We start from the raw sequence: 17,550 nt of genomic DNA on the forward strand, positions 1-17,550 counted from the left end.
AAAGCACTACAATAACTCAGCGAAAGGGAAGTGAACATATTTATTATAAAGACAGAGAAACTCGAGCAACAATAGGAGGTTGGCGGTCAGTTACAACGAGAGAGTGACCGGCCAGACTGAAAGGCAGAGAGAACATGGGGGAAATAAAAATGATCACTCACTAGCCAAAAATAATTGGAACACCAGCTTTCCATAAAACACAGCAGTCATGTTTATTAATATTAAGCAAAACCACCTCCTGTTCTTTGATGTTTTCTTCCAATTCATGTGTAACTTTTAGGCTGTGGCTCGGTTTTTTGGAGAGCATGACACTGAATCATAATCGACTGCCACTGGTGGTAATCATATTACTGTTGTTGTGCTCGTTATTTGGGTGAATTTAGTTAGGTAAAATAAAATATTAATAATCCGAAAATTATCAATATTTCATAAAATTATTAAAATCAAATATGTAATCCTTGATAAGGATTAACCTAGGGGCACCACCGGCTTAATCACCGGACCTAATCTGAATCACCTTCAGTCTAATCTGAAAGGGGAGAGTTCTTACACCCTAGACAACAGTTTACCACAATTCCACAAAATCACTCTGAAACAGTTGAATTCTAATAAAAGTTGACAATATTTATTATATATAAAATAAAAGAGAGGGATTGGCAATACAGTCAGTGAATTCAAGTTGTAACTGAGTTACATTCTAAACATTTCAATGCATGGTCGATAAATGTGAGGTAGGGGTATTTATCTGCATCAAAAGTGTAAAGCACCGGATGAACACTAGAGGGAGGCAGAGTGTGTGTGTGTGTGGGTGTGTGTGTGTGAGTGAGGGGTCTTTCCTCAAAATGGCCGACCCGGAAGGACCGACTAGACACAAAATGGAGGATACGGGGGTGTGCTTTCGGGCCAAAATGGCGATCGGCCCAAGATGGAGACTAAGGGAATGTGTTCTCGGCACAAAATGGCGGTTAGCCGACTAGTAGCTATGTGTGTGAGTATTTAGCGAGGAAGGGTCCGTTCACGCGCTTGCGCACGTGCCCGTGAGTGAGAAATAACACCGTCTAGATGAGAACAGGGCCGCGAGGCTCTTACTTCGCCACGATTAGTTAATCGACTTTGAATTGGCGAAATAAGTCCCTCTCGGCTCGTTGGCTATATTAGATCCACTCCGTGGATCGGTGAAGAAGTAACTGGCTAGCGTCTAAACACTCGGATTCAGTAATGCATGTATAACCCACAGTCACAGTCAGACATAAACAGTCACAGATTCATTTACAGTATCATATCAGTCAATCATGTATATCTAAAGATATATATATCATCTAACTCTAACAATTCTAAGCCCGGACTTGAGTGATCAATTCAGTCTTACTTGGCTTGTTCGTTCAGCTCTGCAAACGCGGATGCAGGTTTGTTGCGGTCGGACTCGCAAGGTTCCTCCAGCGGGGAGGAGGGGTGCTCGTGGAGCGGGCGGCCGCTTGTCTCGAAGAGGAAGAAGTGGAGGAAGGAGCGGGGGTTTGAGAATAGGCAGTCGATCTCAGCTGGCCACGCTGGGTTCTTGCATCTGCTGTCGTCTCAGTGGAGGAAAGGGGGAACCTCACAGCTCGCTTCTTCGGGTTGAGGGCACTCAGGCGATGCGGGTCGGTTTCAGGATATCAGAGCTGGCTTAGCCCTGATGTGGAGGTCGTCGACCTGGTTGCGGCCTGGGCTGCTCGGGTCCGGGCAGGGGGGAAGGGCGGTTTGTCTCGGGATACAAACGCACGTCCTGTCGCGACGATTAGTCACTTAGAACTTCTCAGAGGAGGACCTGTCTGCAGCTAGGCTGCTTAGGAACTGAGTTTTTCAGGCTTCAAACCTGTATATGTTTTGGGGTGCAGGGCGTGTCTTTGCTGTGGTTTAGGCACACCGATTGGTTCCCCTTATCTCGCTGCTGTGGGACAAAGGAATCGGCTCGCTTCCCTGTGGCTTTTATCACGGGTGTGGTATTCAAATTGGCCAGGTATGTGGGGGTTGTGTGCTCCCAGTGTCTCCACATACCAGCCAGTATTCAAACAACATGTCTTTCATTCAATGTCAGTGTTCGATCAACATGTCTACTCATTCAATATCAATGTTAATTCAATATCAATATTCCTTCAATATGTCTGGCCCAACAGTAATAATGATAATAATAATAATAATAATAATAATAATAATACATTTGTGTCATTTCGTTTTCTAAACAAATCTTATTTTTTGTTTTTATAATGCATTTACATTGAAAGGATTTGTTTAACTAATATTTGCGCGGACAGCCGCGTCCATTCGGGGTGTAGGCCTACTGTGCACGGCCAGGCGAAAACCGTCTGCACAGGTGTCTTGTGGAGGGGCGCGTCTGCTGATTTGACTCACTTTTCCGTGGGGACACTCGCCGATGCGGGAACCATATGAGACCTAAGCGCTTGTTGTAGGCTACATGCTTTGCAGTATAGCATTAGTTTTCCGTCCCGTTCAAAGACGCACGGGTATTTCACCTCGATGACAATTTCCTCGTTCTTTGTTTCTGTGCGGGGCTGCGAGCGGACACGGACCAGATTATTTTGCGAAAAACTGTAATGGAAACGCAGCTACTACTGGCTCTCTGCTCAAGATGCAATCGCCTGTCGGGTTGTAAATATCTAACATGTTAGATATGCCAGATTCACAATCGGGAAGAGGCAGTCTTCCCGATTGTGAATCTTTGAACCCCACACACTACAGGATCATTTGGGAAGATTATCTGCCCGACGCGCTTCAAATCGGGAGCACCCCCGAGAAAATCGGGAGGGGGGAATCTTGGCCATAATCTTGCAAATTATCCTGTAGTGTGGGGTAGGCATAACCCACAGACATACATGTACTGTAACCACATTGAGACTATAACCCACATACATACATGTACTGTAACCACATTGAGACTATAACCCACAGACATACATGTACTGTAACCACATTGAGACTATAACCCACAGACATACATGTACTGTAACCACATTGAGACTATAACCCACAGGCATACATGTACTGTAACCACATTGAGACTATAACCCACAGACATACATGTACTGTAACCACATTGAGACTATAACCCACATACATACATGTACTGTAACCACATTGAGACTTTAACCCACAGACATGCATGTACTGTAACCACATTGAGACTATAACCCACATACATACATGTACTGTAACCACATTGAGACTATAACCCACATACATACATGTACTGTAACCACATTGAGACTATAACCCACATACATACATACATGTACTGTAACCACATTGAGACTATAACCCACAGACATACATGTACTGTAACCACATTGAGACTATAACCCACAGACATACATGTACTGTAACCACATTGAGACTATAACCCACATACATACATGTACTGTAACCACATTGAGACTATAACCCACAGACATACATGTACTGTAACCACATTGAGACTATAACCCACAGACATGCATGTACTGTAACCACATTGAGACTATAACCCACAGGCATACATGTACTGTAACCACATTGAGACTATAACCCACATACATACATGTACTGTAACCACATTGAGACTTTAACCCACAGACATGCATGTACTGTAACCACATTGAGACTATAACCCACATACATACATGTACTGTAACCACATTGAGACTATAACCCACATACATACATACATGTACTGTAACCACATTGAGACTATAACCCACAGACATACATGTACTGTAACCACATTGAGACTATAACCCACATACCGGTACATACATGTACTGTAACCACATTGAGACTATAACCCACATACCGGTACATACATGTATTGTAACCACATTGAGACTATAACCCACAGGCATACATGAACTGTAACCACATTGAGACTATAACCCACAGACATACATGTACTGTAACCACATTGAGACTATAACCCACAGGCATACATGTACTGTAACCACATTGAGACTATAACCCACAGACATACATGTACTGTAACCACATTGAGAGACTATAACCCACAGACATACATGTACTGTAACCACATTGAGACTATAACCCAAAGACATACATGTACTGTAACCACATTGAGACTATAACCCACAGGCATACATGTACTGTAACCACATTGAGACTATAACCCACAGACATACATGTACTGTAACCACATTGAGACTAGGGATGGGCATTTCTAGCAAAAACACTATTCGAAATTCGCTGGCCAAAGTCGACTTTTAATCGAAATTCGAAAATAAAAATGTAGGCATTAGCTTGTGGACACACAGACATACACTGTATAGCTACTAGGTATTAGCTTGTGGACACACAGTCAAGATCGAAACGAAATTCTGGGAAACAGGAAATCAATCGGTAAGTAGGAGATGAAAGTAAATTACACAAAAAAGTAAACACTTTATCACAAAATACTTCCTGGAATGCCTTGAACATCACAAACCCTGAAACATACAGAAGTGCATGCACTGAATGAAGTCTTCCTGAGTTAGCCTTTTGTGTTTGTGTGTGTGTGTGCCTTTTGTGAGTGAGAGAGAGAGATACCCACTTATATCCTACGCCTGCCAAGTTGAGTAGCCTTCTGGAAGCAGTCATCTCTGGACTTTCATGACTTATCAGAAAGATAGACCACCTCTTTAATACCTGGACAGGGAGGGGGAGAGAGGGGACGATGGAGAGGGAGATGATGAGAGGGAGGAGAGATGAAGCAGTCATCTCAAGAGCATCGTGCTACTTAGCAGATTAAAGAAGTATCAGTGAAGGTCAATAAATGATGAGAGAAGAGAGGGGCAATGGCGTCATGAATAGACTCATTTGGAGCGGACGTCACACGTCACTGCAGTTGCGTGTTATCGCCCCCCTGTGGGGGCGGCTGTAGTTCAGGAGGTAGAGCGAGTCGTCCACTAATCGCTTTGGATAAAAGAGGTCGGTGGTTCAATTCCCGGCTCCTCCAGTCTGCATGTTGGTGTCCTTGGGCAAGACAGTGAACCCCAAATTGCTCCCGTTGGTGTGCCAGCACCCTGCGTGGTAACCTGCCGCCATCGGTGTGTGAATGGGTGAATGTACCTACTGACTGTAAAGCGCTTTGGATAAAAGCGCTATATAAATGCAGGCCATTTACCATTTACCCTCAGTGATGCAGATGTCATTCCTATTATCCAGAGCTGGAAATTACCAAAATCAAATTCCATACTGCGTACGAACCTGTGTGTGTGTGTGTGTGTGTGTGTGTGTGTGTGTGTGTGTGTGTGTGTGTGTGCTCTTCACTCCCACCTGCCTGGATGATGAGCTTGGCACACTCGTTGCAGGGGAACAGAGCCACGTAGATGGTGCAGCCCTTCACATCAGCACTGTTCTTGTTCATGATGGCGTTCAGCTCTGCATGGCACACTGTGGAAGCAGAGAGGACACTGTTCTTATTCATGATGGCGTTCAGCTCTGCATGGCTTCTGGTGGGATCTGATCTGATCTGGTCTGGTCTTGCACTTTAAAAAAAAAAAAATTGACGACAACCTTTGGTCACCGGCAGGGGCGGACTGGGATCATAATTCAGGCCGGGCATTAGATACCAAGCAGGCCAGGCCGATACGGGCCGACGCGCGTGCCTGCGTCCGAAGGGCGGCGGCGAAAAATTTGGGGCCAGATTTGGGTAGTTTAAAGCCAGATTTGGGCTGTTTGAAGCCCGATTTGGGCCGTTTGAAGCCCAATTTGGGCCGTTTGAAGCCCAATTTGGGCCAAGTCCAATTTTACAATGAGATGCACCCACTTTAAACCTGAATAAAGTAATAAAACTAGGGATGCACCGATTGCCATTTTCTTGGCCGATTCCGATTTCCGATTTTTGAATAGTCTGACTTGCCGATACCGATTTTTGCCGATTCTGATTTTTTTTTCTAAAAACAACAATTGACAGCTTACACAAACGTTTTTGTAACTTTGTTTAAAAATTAAGATTCATAGAACAATTCTTACATCTAATGGGGATCCAAATAAACAAATAAACAATTCTTATCATTTGCATGAAGTAGGACCTTCTCACTCAAACACATCTCAAAATAAAAGTGTTCCAGGTTAGGCTACTGGACAGAGCTTTTTTGTGCAAATACAATGAATACAAAAATTAAATTAAATCCAATAGCCTATATCCCACATCTATCATGCATTTACTTTTCCAAAAGAAAACAGGTGCAACAGAACATCAAAATGATCCATGGACAAGGAGTTTATAGACTGGCTCCAGACCAGTCCTCTTGAGTAGAGGGGAAATGAGTTTATGAGTTACAGTAACGATCTTCAGTCTGAATATCAGGCGGAGTTTACACACAGTCCGAAGTTTGGTATGCGTATTTTTATCTGCCATCCGAAAAAATATCGTCACGCACAGAAAACGTTGCACACTTGTGAGTCCGATGCATTTTTATTATTATGTCCGTCGTTCTCATGTCGTTCTATTTGCAATACGAAACAAATAGTCTCTCCTGTATCCACGTCACGTTACAACATGACTTGACAGGCTGAGGCAGCAGCGCTGATGTGGAATGGAAAAGCAGGTCGGGGAATGGTTATCATACTGGACACAATGCTCGCGTTCACCTCGCCAAGCCGGCTGTGCGCGGTGGCGGGTTGCTGGAGCACCGCTTCCCGGGGAGAGAGAGCAGAGAGAGAGGGACCAGTGAGGTGAAGCGAGCCGCTCTGACTGGACTCCAGCCGAGCGGGACTCGGCCGCATCTCTGTCTCCACGGCTTATTTTCGACTTGCATGTGTGACAAACTGCGAGCTTTGTCTACTTCACTGACGGTGAAAAAAATCCACAACGAGGAAGTACTATGCTGGCGTGTGTGGTGTGGTGGCTGGGTGCCTGTCTCGGTGCTTTGGGGTGCGCGCACGTCATGTGAAAATCGGCTCACAGAATCGGCTATTTAGAGTGACCGGAACAGATCACCGATCGAGGCCGATCACGTGAAAATCGGCCATTTCCGGTCACGTGCCGATCGATCGGTGCATCCCTAAATAAAACCACTAGTAAACCAGTAGGCGGCGCCTGGCCTGCTGTTCAGTGAGTGGCCTGGCCTGGCCTGCAAAAAAAAAAAAAAAAAAATTTTTTTTTTTTTGACAGGCCAGGCCAGGCCACCGGCATTTGCCCGACGTGCCCGATTATGCAGTCCGCCACTGGTCACCGGTGGGGGGGGGGGGAGGACCGAAAATATAATCTCCTGCCAGCTTGGCCTGGAGGAGATAATGAGCCAGGCATAGCTAGTTGAATAATCTACACTCATACATACTGTACAGACTAGAACACTTTCTAAATGTCTAAAGAACTAGAACAGCTGTTGTTCCCTAAATCCATAGTTTTGTGGGAGATTCCTTTAAAGTCACGCCAGTCATTATTGTAAGACCGACAGCAGCCAACACTCAAACTGTAAGAACCTGATCACAAAAATAAAATAAACTAGAACGACCGCAACGCGGACTTATGCCTCCGCCATTAGTTCATTTTGGAGTCCAAATCGCCATTTGAGGCAAATTGGAAGAGATTCCGTCAAGGCGCTCCTGTGATGTTGCGTTACAGAGCTTGGAAATTGGGTGTGTGAGAGGTCACAGTGACCTTGAACTTTGACCACCAAAATGTAATCAGTTCATCCTTGAGTCAAAGTCGATTAAATTCCGTCAAGGCATTCCTGAGATATCGCGTTAACAAGCTTGAAAATGGCGTTCGAGAGCTCACCTTGACCTTTGACCACCAAAATCTAATCAGATCATCCTTGAGTGTAAGGCGATGTTTGAGGCAAATTTGATGAAACTCCGTCAAGGCATTCGTGAGATATCGTGTTAACAAGCTGGAAAATGGCGTTTGAGAGGTCACAGTGACCTTGACCTTTGACTTTTGACCACCAAAATCTAATCAGTTGATCCTTGAGTCCAAGTCGATGTTTGAGACAAGTTTGATTAAATTCCGTCAACGCATTCCTGAGATATCACGTTAACAAGCTTGAAAATGGCGTTTGAGAGGTCACAGTGACCTTGACCTTTGACTTTTGACCACCAAAATCTAATCAGTTGATCCTTGAGTCTAAGTAGATGTTTGAGGCAAATTTGATGAAATTCCGTCAAGGTATTCATGAGATATGGCGTTAACAAGCTGGAAAATGGCGTTTGAGAGGTCACAGTGACCTTGACCTTTGACCTTTGACCACCAAAATCTAATCAGTTCATCCTTGAGTACAAGTCGATGTTTGAGACAAGTTTGATTAAATTCCGTCAAGGCATTCCTGAGATATCGCGTTAACAAGCTTGAAAATGGCGTTTGAGAGGTCACAGTGACCTTGACCTTTGACCACCAAAATCTAATCAGTTGATCCTTGAGTCTAAGTAGATGTTTGAGGCAAATTTGATGAAATTCCGTCAAGGTATTCATGAGATATGGCGTTAACAAGCTGGAAAATGGCGTTTGAGAGGTCATAGTGACCTTGACCTTTGACCTTTGACCACCAAAATCTAATCAGATCATCCTTGAGTCTAAGTCGATGTTTGAGGCAAATTTGATGAAATTCCGTCCAGGCGTTCCTCAGATATTGCGTTAACAAACATCGTACGGACGGCCGTACGGACGGACGGCCGTACGGACGGACGGCCGTACGGACGGACGGACAACCCGGATCCATAATGCCTCCGGCCTGGCTATCGCCGGCGGAGGCATAATAAAATAAAACAGGAGTGTGCCTCTGGTGTATTTGATTTAGGGGTGCTCCAAAAAAATCGATTCTGAAAGGATCGCGATTCTTAATGCCACGATTCCTGGATCGATTCCAAACTCCCAAGAATGGATTCTTCTTCGTATTGTAAATAAAATAAAAAATAAAATATATATATATATTTTTTACAGTGCACCTGAACGCAACATGCAAGATACCGGCTGAATACGTGTCCAAATGTTCATGTCATTTGTGTACTGTACTGCCACGGTGCCACACCTCTTGCACTTAAGAACTCTGGTTAATGTATTCCCCCCAAAATCTATAAATCCTTCTCAAAGTCTACAGATCCCCCCCAGCCTATAAATCCATCTTATCTGAAGAAGGGGGAAATTCCCCCCTAGTTTGCAAAATGAATTTAGGCCCTGACTAATACTTCAGAAGTTGAATTTGAAGTTCAGCATTAATACATTTGTCATTTTTTGTCTTATATTTACCTTTGTGTGTTATTGCAATATAAAACTACATAATTGAGAATTGATTCTAGATTCTGGAATCGAGAATCGTTGGAATCGAGAATCGATTCTGGAATCGGATCATGACCCCAGGAATCGGAATGGATCGTGGATTAGCCGGATCGGAGCACCCCTAATTTGATTAGTCTAATTTACACACAAAAGTGTGCGCGCACGGTCACACACGGCCAACCGGACACACGGCCGCCCCCGCCCCCGCCCCCACACCCACACCCACCCACACACACACACACACACACACACACACACAACGAATGTCTGAGTTGTAAGCAGAACATTGAGGCTGATGTGCTGTGAGTGATAAAGAAGGAGGCACCGACGCCAAAAGCAGCAACAGCTTGTTGCCGACTGATTCAAATTCTACAGAATAATCCTTTAAAACGCCACTGGTCATGGCTGTGAAAGTAAAGCAGACGGAATATGCTGACACAGACAAAAAGAACAAAGAAAAAGCAAAGAAAACACACCGTTTCCAGTAAGGGAAAGGAATATGTATATATATATATGAGAGAGAGAGAGAGAGAGAGAGATCAAATTCTTAAGTACTTATTAATAGACAAGGTGCAGATGAGTTCATTATTTATCCTCTAGCTCCCCCTACAGGTTTTGTGAGCATGTGTGTGAGCGTGTGTGTGAGCATGTGTGTGTGAGCGTGTGTGTGTGAGTATGTGTGTGAGTATGTGTGTGAGCATGTGTGTGAGCATGTGTGTGTGAGCGTGTGAGCGTGTGTGTGTGAGTATGTGAGTGAGCATGTGTGTGTGAGCATGTGTGTGCATTCTCACCATAAGGGTACTTTGTGTCCAGCCGGTTGTCAGCTGATCGGGCCCACGGCAGCAGGTCGTCGTCACAGCCGTTGGGCATACCGTTATAACCAATACCAACAATCTTATTCTCCGGGTTCACTATACAGGCTCCTACCTACAGAGAGGAAGAGGGAGGCAGAGGAAGAATCCAAAATTACGAGGAACGGTCATTTTTGAAGTAAATACATAGCCGTAAGTTCTTTCCAAACATGGCCGCCTGGCGCAGTGATATGCACACAGCGCCTCAAAAGCACCATGGCAACTAACGTTACTTCCGTCAACAAAACAAAAGGGACAAGAAGAACAATAGTGCAGGCGCCATGTGTAATCCTAAATCCCCCCTTTTGTGAGTAGTTAAAGAGGGCATGGTTTCACCATCAACTGCTGTACCAACGGCAGTTGCACCCGGAAGTACAGCCAATCCGTCTGTTTACAAACATGCTGATTGGACCTATTGCTTTGGCAACATAGGAATGTAGGGTACTCATCTGAATAAAGGCAGTTAAAAGTGAAAAAATATATATATATAAATATATATATTTGGGCGTCCAGATCAAAGACGACTTCTCCTGGAGCGCCAACACCAAGGAGCTAGCCAAAAAAGCACAGCAGAGACTCTACTTCCTGTGTCTCCTCAGGAAGCACCACCTCCCCCAGAAGCTGCTTGTGGCTTTTTACCACTGCTCCATTGAAAGCGTGCTCGCATACAGTGTGTGTGTGTGTGTGGTACGCCAGCTGCACAGCAGCAGAGAGGAAAGAGCTCCAGAAGGTCATCTCTTCCACACAGAAAGCGGTAGGTTGCCCTCTTCCCACTCTGGAAGAGCTCTACAGCTCCCGTTGCCTCAAAAAAGCAAAAAAAAATCCTCGGCGACGCATTGCACCCGGGACACGACCTGTTGGAGCTGCTGCCCTCGGGCAGGAGACACAGGGCGATCAAAGCCAGAACAAACCGCCTAAAAAACAGTTTCTTTCCTAGAGCAATAATCGCACTGAATGCCGTTTAGATGCACTAGGGGCGTTTTGCCCCCCCTCCCCTTTTTTAGCTGCTGTTCCTTAGTGCAATTCGTGGCAACGTGCAATAGGAGGAAGGCCCAGAATGAACACTGAATGACTGATTGCTTTCTTATTATTACTTGTTTACCATTTTTATTAAGATGTCTGTCCTTGTTGTCCTTGTCTCTGTCTATTGACTGTTTTTATATTCCCTTTTTAACCTTTTACACTGCAGAGGATGCACTTCAATTTCGTTGTTGTGAAAATGACAATGACAATAAAGGATCTTGAATTGAATATATATATATATATATATATATATATATATATATATATATATATATATATATATATACACACACACACACACACACTATGATGTATACCTGTGAGCTTGGATCCTTGCTCCTTTGAGCTGACAGGAAGGCCACAGCCATAAAATACTCGGGCCATTCCAGGTAGTCCTCTCTCTTCTTAGTTCTACTGAGACAGACAGACAGACACACATACAGACAGACACAGATAGAGGCATTATTAGATACTTCTATTGATTGTTAGTATTACAGTTGGAGAGTGTGTGTGTGTGTAAGATATTTTACAAATACTGTAGTTAGAAGCCAGCCTTAAAATCGGCACATATAAGTAAGTTACTGTGTGTGAACTTCTAGAAGTTGAGATTTGATTGGAAAAGACGTTTTTCAGCAACCATTTTGACATGTGAATACTACTAGGGTTTAATCCCGGGAAACGGGAATGTTGATGTATTTTTATATGTAGAACATATTGGAATAGGCCTTATTTTTAGAAATATGCCGACAGTTTACTTTCTTAAAAGATATAGCCGATGTTTTAAAAGAACATGTAATATATTAGGCTACTGTAAGCATTGTAAGTCATTAGATGTAGGCCTATATGCATTTCGGAGACATCAAAGTGAATCAATCAACCAACAATCAATCAATTTTCTATTTATATAGCGCCAAATAACGAGGTATCCAAAGCATATTTTAAGATTATATACTCTCCGACAACAATGCTACAGTCAGTAATTTGAAATGAGATATCCTTTGCAGAGTGGAATTAATTTCTGATTTTATTTCGGCGTGTTTTGGCTATGCGCCTTTGTGCGCTGTGCGCCGGTGGAACACACTGAAAGCTTATTGCACCTAGCCTAATTAATAAACACAAAGCCCACAATGTTTCTTTGCTTTTCTACTACACTTCTGACATGCTTGAGGGGATTTTGCCATGACCGTTAATGCAGTAGCCTACGACACGGCGACACGAGAGCACCGTGCAAACTTCACCAGCGGTGAAAACGACAATCCAGCCGTGCGTCCTCGGTTCCTGTGCCCAAGGTTGGGCATGATGGTCTGGTTGTAGGCGATGTCCATGCACAGAGGGGTGGAGATGGTCTGATAAAGACCAGTGTCTCAGTGGCTCCGGTGTCTCCATCTGGGCACGGCTGGAAGACGAGCGCGCAGCCGACAGAGCGCAGCCCATATCGAAAAGCACATGGTGCCAGATATCAGACAGCATGTTGATGTTGTGCGTAAAAGAGAGTGAAAACGGGCTGATCGACGCGTTTACAGCTGCATTCCTTCGCCCTCAGGCGATTGGTGAATTACGGTATACAAACCCTAACGGCACTATAGCCTAATATGTTTGTTAAATTGCGATATTTTGCCTTAATAAATATTAGGGGTACTCCGATCACGTTTTTTGCCACCGATCACTGATTGCCGATCGCCTATGGGAAATATCTGCCCAACCGATCATCGACCGATCACCGATTACCGATATAAACTCCTCAAAAAAAGTTAGGAAACGTTATTTCGGTCGATTATTTCTCCCCTTTAATTATAAAAAATTGAAGAAAGGAGCTGTTAGGAATTTAAATGACAAAATTTTATTGGAAGTAATTGTACCTGTGTACTGCAAAGAGTTTAACAGAGTACATCTTCAAAAAGGTGATACGGGCAAGGACAATACCGCAACGCGTTTCAACTAGGGATGTCGACGGTTAACCGTTAACCGGTTAACCGCCGACAACGTCTTTGGTCGGTTAAGCATGTCGGTTAAACGGTCAATTTCCATGTTAATTTGCATATAACAGTGTTGCCAATGTGGCGATTCCCCCCCCTCCTTCGTGGTCAGCAATGTAACATAAGTATATTAAATGATGGGGCAAGTATTAATCAAGCTAGATTTGGAAATAAACACATGGTTCATGTTGATTTTATCTACCTGATGTCTGATCAAACGCATTCCGCAGCGAAGCACACACACAGCTGAACACCTGCTGCAGCCACAGAAGTGAAGTGAGCGCACTGACTGCCCCGCCCCTCTGTTGCTCCTGTCTGAGCACACAGCTCAGATGTGCTCTGTGACCATTTCAGAACGATTAACACACCCAGCGAAACAATCAGCTCATACATGTTCTATAGTTTTGTTAACTCCGTGTGTGCTGTCATTAGCCTACTTTTTCTTCACTGTCTCATTCGGTCTGTTACGGCCGGGACACACATCTTGCATGTGCGTGGCGTGTGCGTGTGCGTGGCGTGCTTGCTGCGGCTGGCAACTCTCTCACTCCCTCTCTGCAGTGCATGTTCAGGCACACGCATGCATACGCTCGCACTCAATGATGAAACAGTAGTTTTTACCGTGTTACAAAAATGACATGAAGCGGTCGAATTGACGATTGAAAAGTATCAATTAACGTTAACGTTACTGTCCAACACATGGCAGTTCGGATAAATTGTTTCACAAGAGACTGCGTGCGGAGTGCGGACTCGTTTTTATAATGTTGCCCTGCCAGACACAGAGAGCACAGCCCTCGCCGCGTGTGTGAAGAGAGAGAGCGAACGGGTGAGACAGAAGCAAACTATGTTTTGCAGATCTCAAAAGCAGGTAAACCACTGTGGGATTAGTGAGACTATTGCTAAAAGAGAAGATACTGTAGTGATGTGCACTTTGTCAGTGCGCCCTGCAGCCTGGGCTGTCGTCCGCTCAAACAGTACTTCACGGGGCGGCTGCGTGTCAATTGACGTGTCCTTAATATGCAAAGCGTGCAGCTCTAAGCAGTATAGCCTATCGGAGGAATGTTTTTGTTTAGATGGCTGGAGGGTTCAACTTGTCTTCTCGTTTTGTTAATGTGTTTTTTTCTGCTTGTAGATGTAAAAATAAACGCTTTCTACTGAAAAAAAATCAAGCATTTGGTAGCCTAATGGTTTAATGGGGCACAGACAGTAAAATAGCGCATTTTAATCTTCTCGGTTAACCGACAGTTGTCGGCTAATGAGTGTCGGTTGTCGGTCAAGAAAAATTATGATTTTCGACATCCCTAGTTTCAACCGTTGGGTTTTCGTCAGGCTGTATGGATATCCTATATCGAAAAGTTCGAAAACCCAACGGTTGAAACCATGGATGTATTAAAAGAACTGGATAGGGGACGTGCCACGCCCACCCATGCATTCGGACGGAGGTTGCTCACTGGCGCATGAAGCCATCATGGGGGATTTTTCTTCCTGGTTTTACTTCCTGACCATGCAGCCCAAGGCGAAGTGCGCATGTGTGCCATGACGTGTTCCATGACGTCTCCCACCCCTCCCACCCATGGATTGTATTACAAGAAAAAAACTCTTGTTTTGAGTTGCTTGGTGGATTGGATGATTGCACTCTCCCACAGTAATAAGGAAAAAACAACACATATTGGCCATTTTTACACTTTATTAATTTGACACCGTCAGGGACCTCAGTAGCATGTGTAAGATCCATACGCAGCCACAACAGCTTGGCACCTTGGCACCACAAATTAGGTGCCAATCAGGTGTCAGTCACACACCTGCCAGCACTTGAAGCTCAAAACAAGAGTGAATACCAACAGAAGAATATTGCAGGAGATTTTGGCAAAAGAAATTGGGGCGATACCCACACGTTTAGCTGTGTTGCTCATTCCACGAATGCACAATCCTTACAAGTTGTAAAGATGCGTATTTCTGCACTTTGAAGTCACAGGTAGGGTCGGGTGGGGCAAACTAATTATATTGGAAGCCTAGTTGCCGAAAAAAAGTGAGCGGTGGTGGTCTGTCTAAATGCATTGTAGAATGTATGTACAAGACAAAAATGATGCCAGTGCGCATGCGTCTGGACAAACTTTTGTCTTAAAAAAAGGAACAGCTCACTTTTTTCCGCAACTAGGCTTCCGATATAACTAGTTTGCCCCACCCGACCCTACCTGTGACTTCAAAGTGCAGAAATAAGTAGGGATGCACCGATCGATCGGCACGTGACCGGAAATGGCCGATTTTCACGTGATCGGCCTCGATCGGTGATCTGTTCCGGTCACTCTAAATAGCCGATTCTGTGAGCCGATTTTCACATGACGTGCGCGCACCCCAAAGCACCGAGACAGGCACCCAGCCACCACACCACACACGCCAGCATAGTACTTCCTCGTTGTGGATTTTTTTCACCGTCAGTGAAGTAGACAAAGCTCGCAGTTTGTCACACATGCAAGTCGAAAATAAGCCGTGGAGACAGAGATGCGGCCGAGTCCCGCTCGGCTGGAGTCCAGTCAGAGCGGCTCGCTTCACCTCACTGGTCCCTCTCTCTCTGCTCTCTCTCCCCGGGAAGCGGTGCTCCAGCAACCCGCCACCGCGCACAGCCGGCTTGGCGAGGTGAACGCGAGCATTGTGTCCAGTATGATAACCATTCCCCGACCTGCTTTTCCATTCCACATCAGCGCTGCTGCCTCAGCCTGTCAAGTCATGTTGTAACGTGACGTGGATACAGGAGAGACTATTTGTTTCGTATTGCAAATAGAACGACATGAGAACGACGGACATAATAATAAAAATGCATCGGACTCACAAGTGTGCAACGTTTTCTGTGCGTGACGATATTTTTTCGGATGGCAGATAAAAATACGCATACCAAACTTCGGACTGTGTGTAAACTCCGCCTGATATTCAGACTGAAGATCGTTACTGTAACTCATAAACTCATTTCCCCTCTACTCAAGAGGACTGGTCTGGAGCCAGTCTATAAACTCCTTGTCCATGGATCATTTTGATGTTCTGTTGCACCTGTTTTCTTTTGGAAAAGTAAATGCATGATAGATGTGGGATATAGGCTATTGGATTTAATTTAATTTTTGTATTCATTGTATTTGCACAAAAAAGCTCTGTCCAGTAGCCTAACCTGGAACACTTTTATTTTGAGATGTGTTTGAGTGAGAAGGTCCTACTTCATGCAAATGATAAGAATTGTTTATTTGTTTATTTGGATCCCCATTAGATGTAAGAATTGTTCTATGAATCTTAATTTTTAAACAAAGTTACAAAAACGTTTGTGTAAGCTGTCAATTGTTGTTTTTAGAAAAAAAAATCGGAATCGGCAAAAATCGGTATCGGCAAGTCAGACTATTCAAAAATCGGAAATCGGAATCGGCCAAGAAAATGGCAATCGGTGCATCCCTAGAAATAAGGTGAGTTTAACGCCCAACACAGATTGTCTAACGAAAATCCTATGGTCGGTAAGAGGGCTCTTACTACAGTGAAGTCCTGAGACGAACATAGAAAGTGCTTGAGGGTAAAATACTTGTTGATGCCTCGCCTGACTGCGCTCGTCTGCTTTCCAGGCGAGGCGGCAGTCAACTCAAACGAGCCTCCTGACAGAATGAGACAATACCTAATAACGAGGCCGTCGCCGGCCTAAAAAACATAAACACACAGTGGTGTCTTTCATGCAGGCTAGCAAGCAAAACTGCTGTCTGTCTGATCCACTGAGTCTGACCACAGACTGTAGAAACAGATGCACGTCAAGATAGCCAAGCGAATGTGATTGGATGAAAGTTTGACACTAGGCCAATCAGAGGCAGAGAGGGGCGGGTCATGCCTTCGCCATCATGGGGGAAAAATATCGCCTACGGTTACAGGATGGACAGAACACACGAGCAGCAGCAAACAAGAAAAACACGTTTACCCGTTTTCATGAGCAGCCAGAGCAGGCGTTGGCGGCTTGTTTTCTTGTTCCATCTTGAATGAAGCCAAATCACCGACGTATCAGCTGTAGACTGTAGTCTGTAGTGTGTACACACACACACACACACACACACACACACACACACACACACACACACACACACACACACACACACACACACACACACACACACACACACACACACACACACACACACACACACACACACACACACACACACACACACACACACACACACACACACACACACACACACACACACACACACACACACACACACACACACACACACACACACACACACACACACACACACACACACACACACACACACACACACACACACACACACACACACACACACACACACACACACACACAGAGGCAGAGCAGCAGAGAACTAGGACGAACAACACAACACGTCCTCACTCACAAGTACCGGAGGACATCTCCCGCGCTGGAAGCTGTTCATGAAGTTCCGGAAGTACCCAGTTTGGT

General features: G+C 44.7%; 1 protein-coding gene across 2 annotated transcripts; it reads right to left on the reverse strand.

Moving 5' to 3' along the window:
• Positions 1-651: 651 nt before the first annotated feature.
• Positions 652-17,548, reverse strand: LOC310782120 (deoxycytidylate deaminase). 2 transcript variants are annotated; one of them, XM_083642804.1, is made up of 5 exons: positions 17,486-17,548; positions 11,433-11,529; positions 10,033-10,168; positions 5,296-5,412; positions 652-4,665 (listed from the first exon to the last, which is right to left on the reverse strand). In XM_083642804.1, exons 2-5 carry the CDS (start codon positions 11,481-11,483, stop codon positions 4,628-4,630), a joined length of 342 nt encoding a protein of 113 aa, XP_083498930.1. In that variant the 5' UTR covers positions 11,484-11,529; positions 17,486-17,548; the 3' UTR covers positions 652-4,627. The 2 variants fall into 2 exon arrangements, with proteins under 2 accessions (XP_083498930.1, XP_083498929.1); XM_083642803.1 differs by lacking the exon at positions 17,486-17,548 and adding an exon at positions 17,032-17,135 and having other exon boundaries at positions 11,433-11,526.
• Positions 17,549-17,550: the final 2 nt, after the last annotated feature.

The sequence above is a fragment of the Poromitra crassiceps genome (genome assembly GCF_964638095.1).
Source record: "Poromitra crassiceps genome assembly, chromosome: 9".
NCBI classification, from domain to species: Eukaryota; Metazoa; Chordata; class Actinopteri; order Beryciformes; family Melamphaidae; genus Poromitra; species Poromitra crassiceps.

Bases quoted from the DNA above. Each gene is read 5' to 3' on its own strand.
- LOC310782120 (XM_083642803.1), bottom strand. From the start codon at position 17,084: ATGGAACAAGAAAACAAGCCGCCAACGCCTGCTCTGGCTGCTCATGAA. The intron at 10,169-11,432 runs GTATACATCATA...TCCTCTCTGTAG, and splicing joins GCAAGGATCCAAGCTCACAG to GTAGGAGCCTGTATAGTGAA. The intron at 5,413-10,032 runs GTGAGAATGCAC...CTGCTTCCACAG, and splicing joins GGACACAAAGTACCCTTATG to TGTGCCATGCAGAGCTGAAC.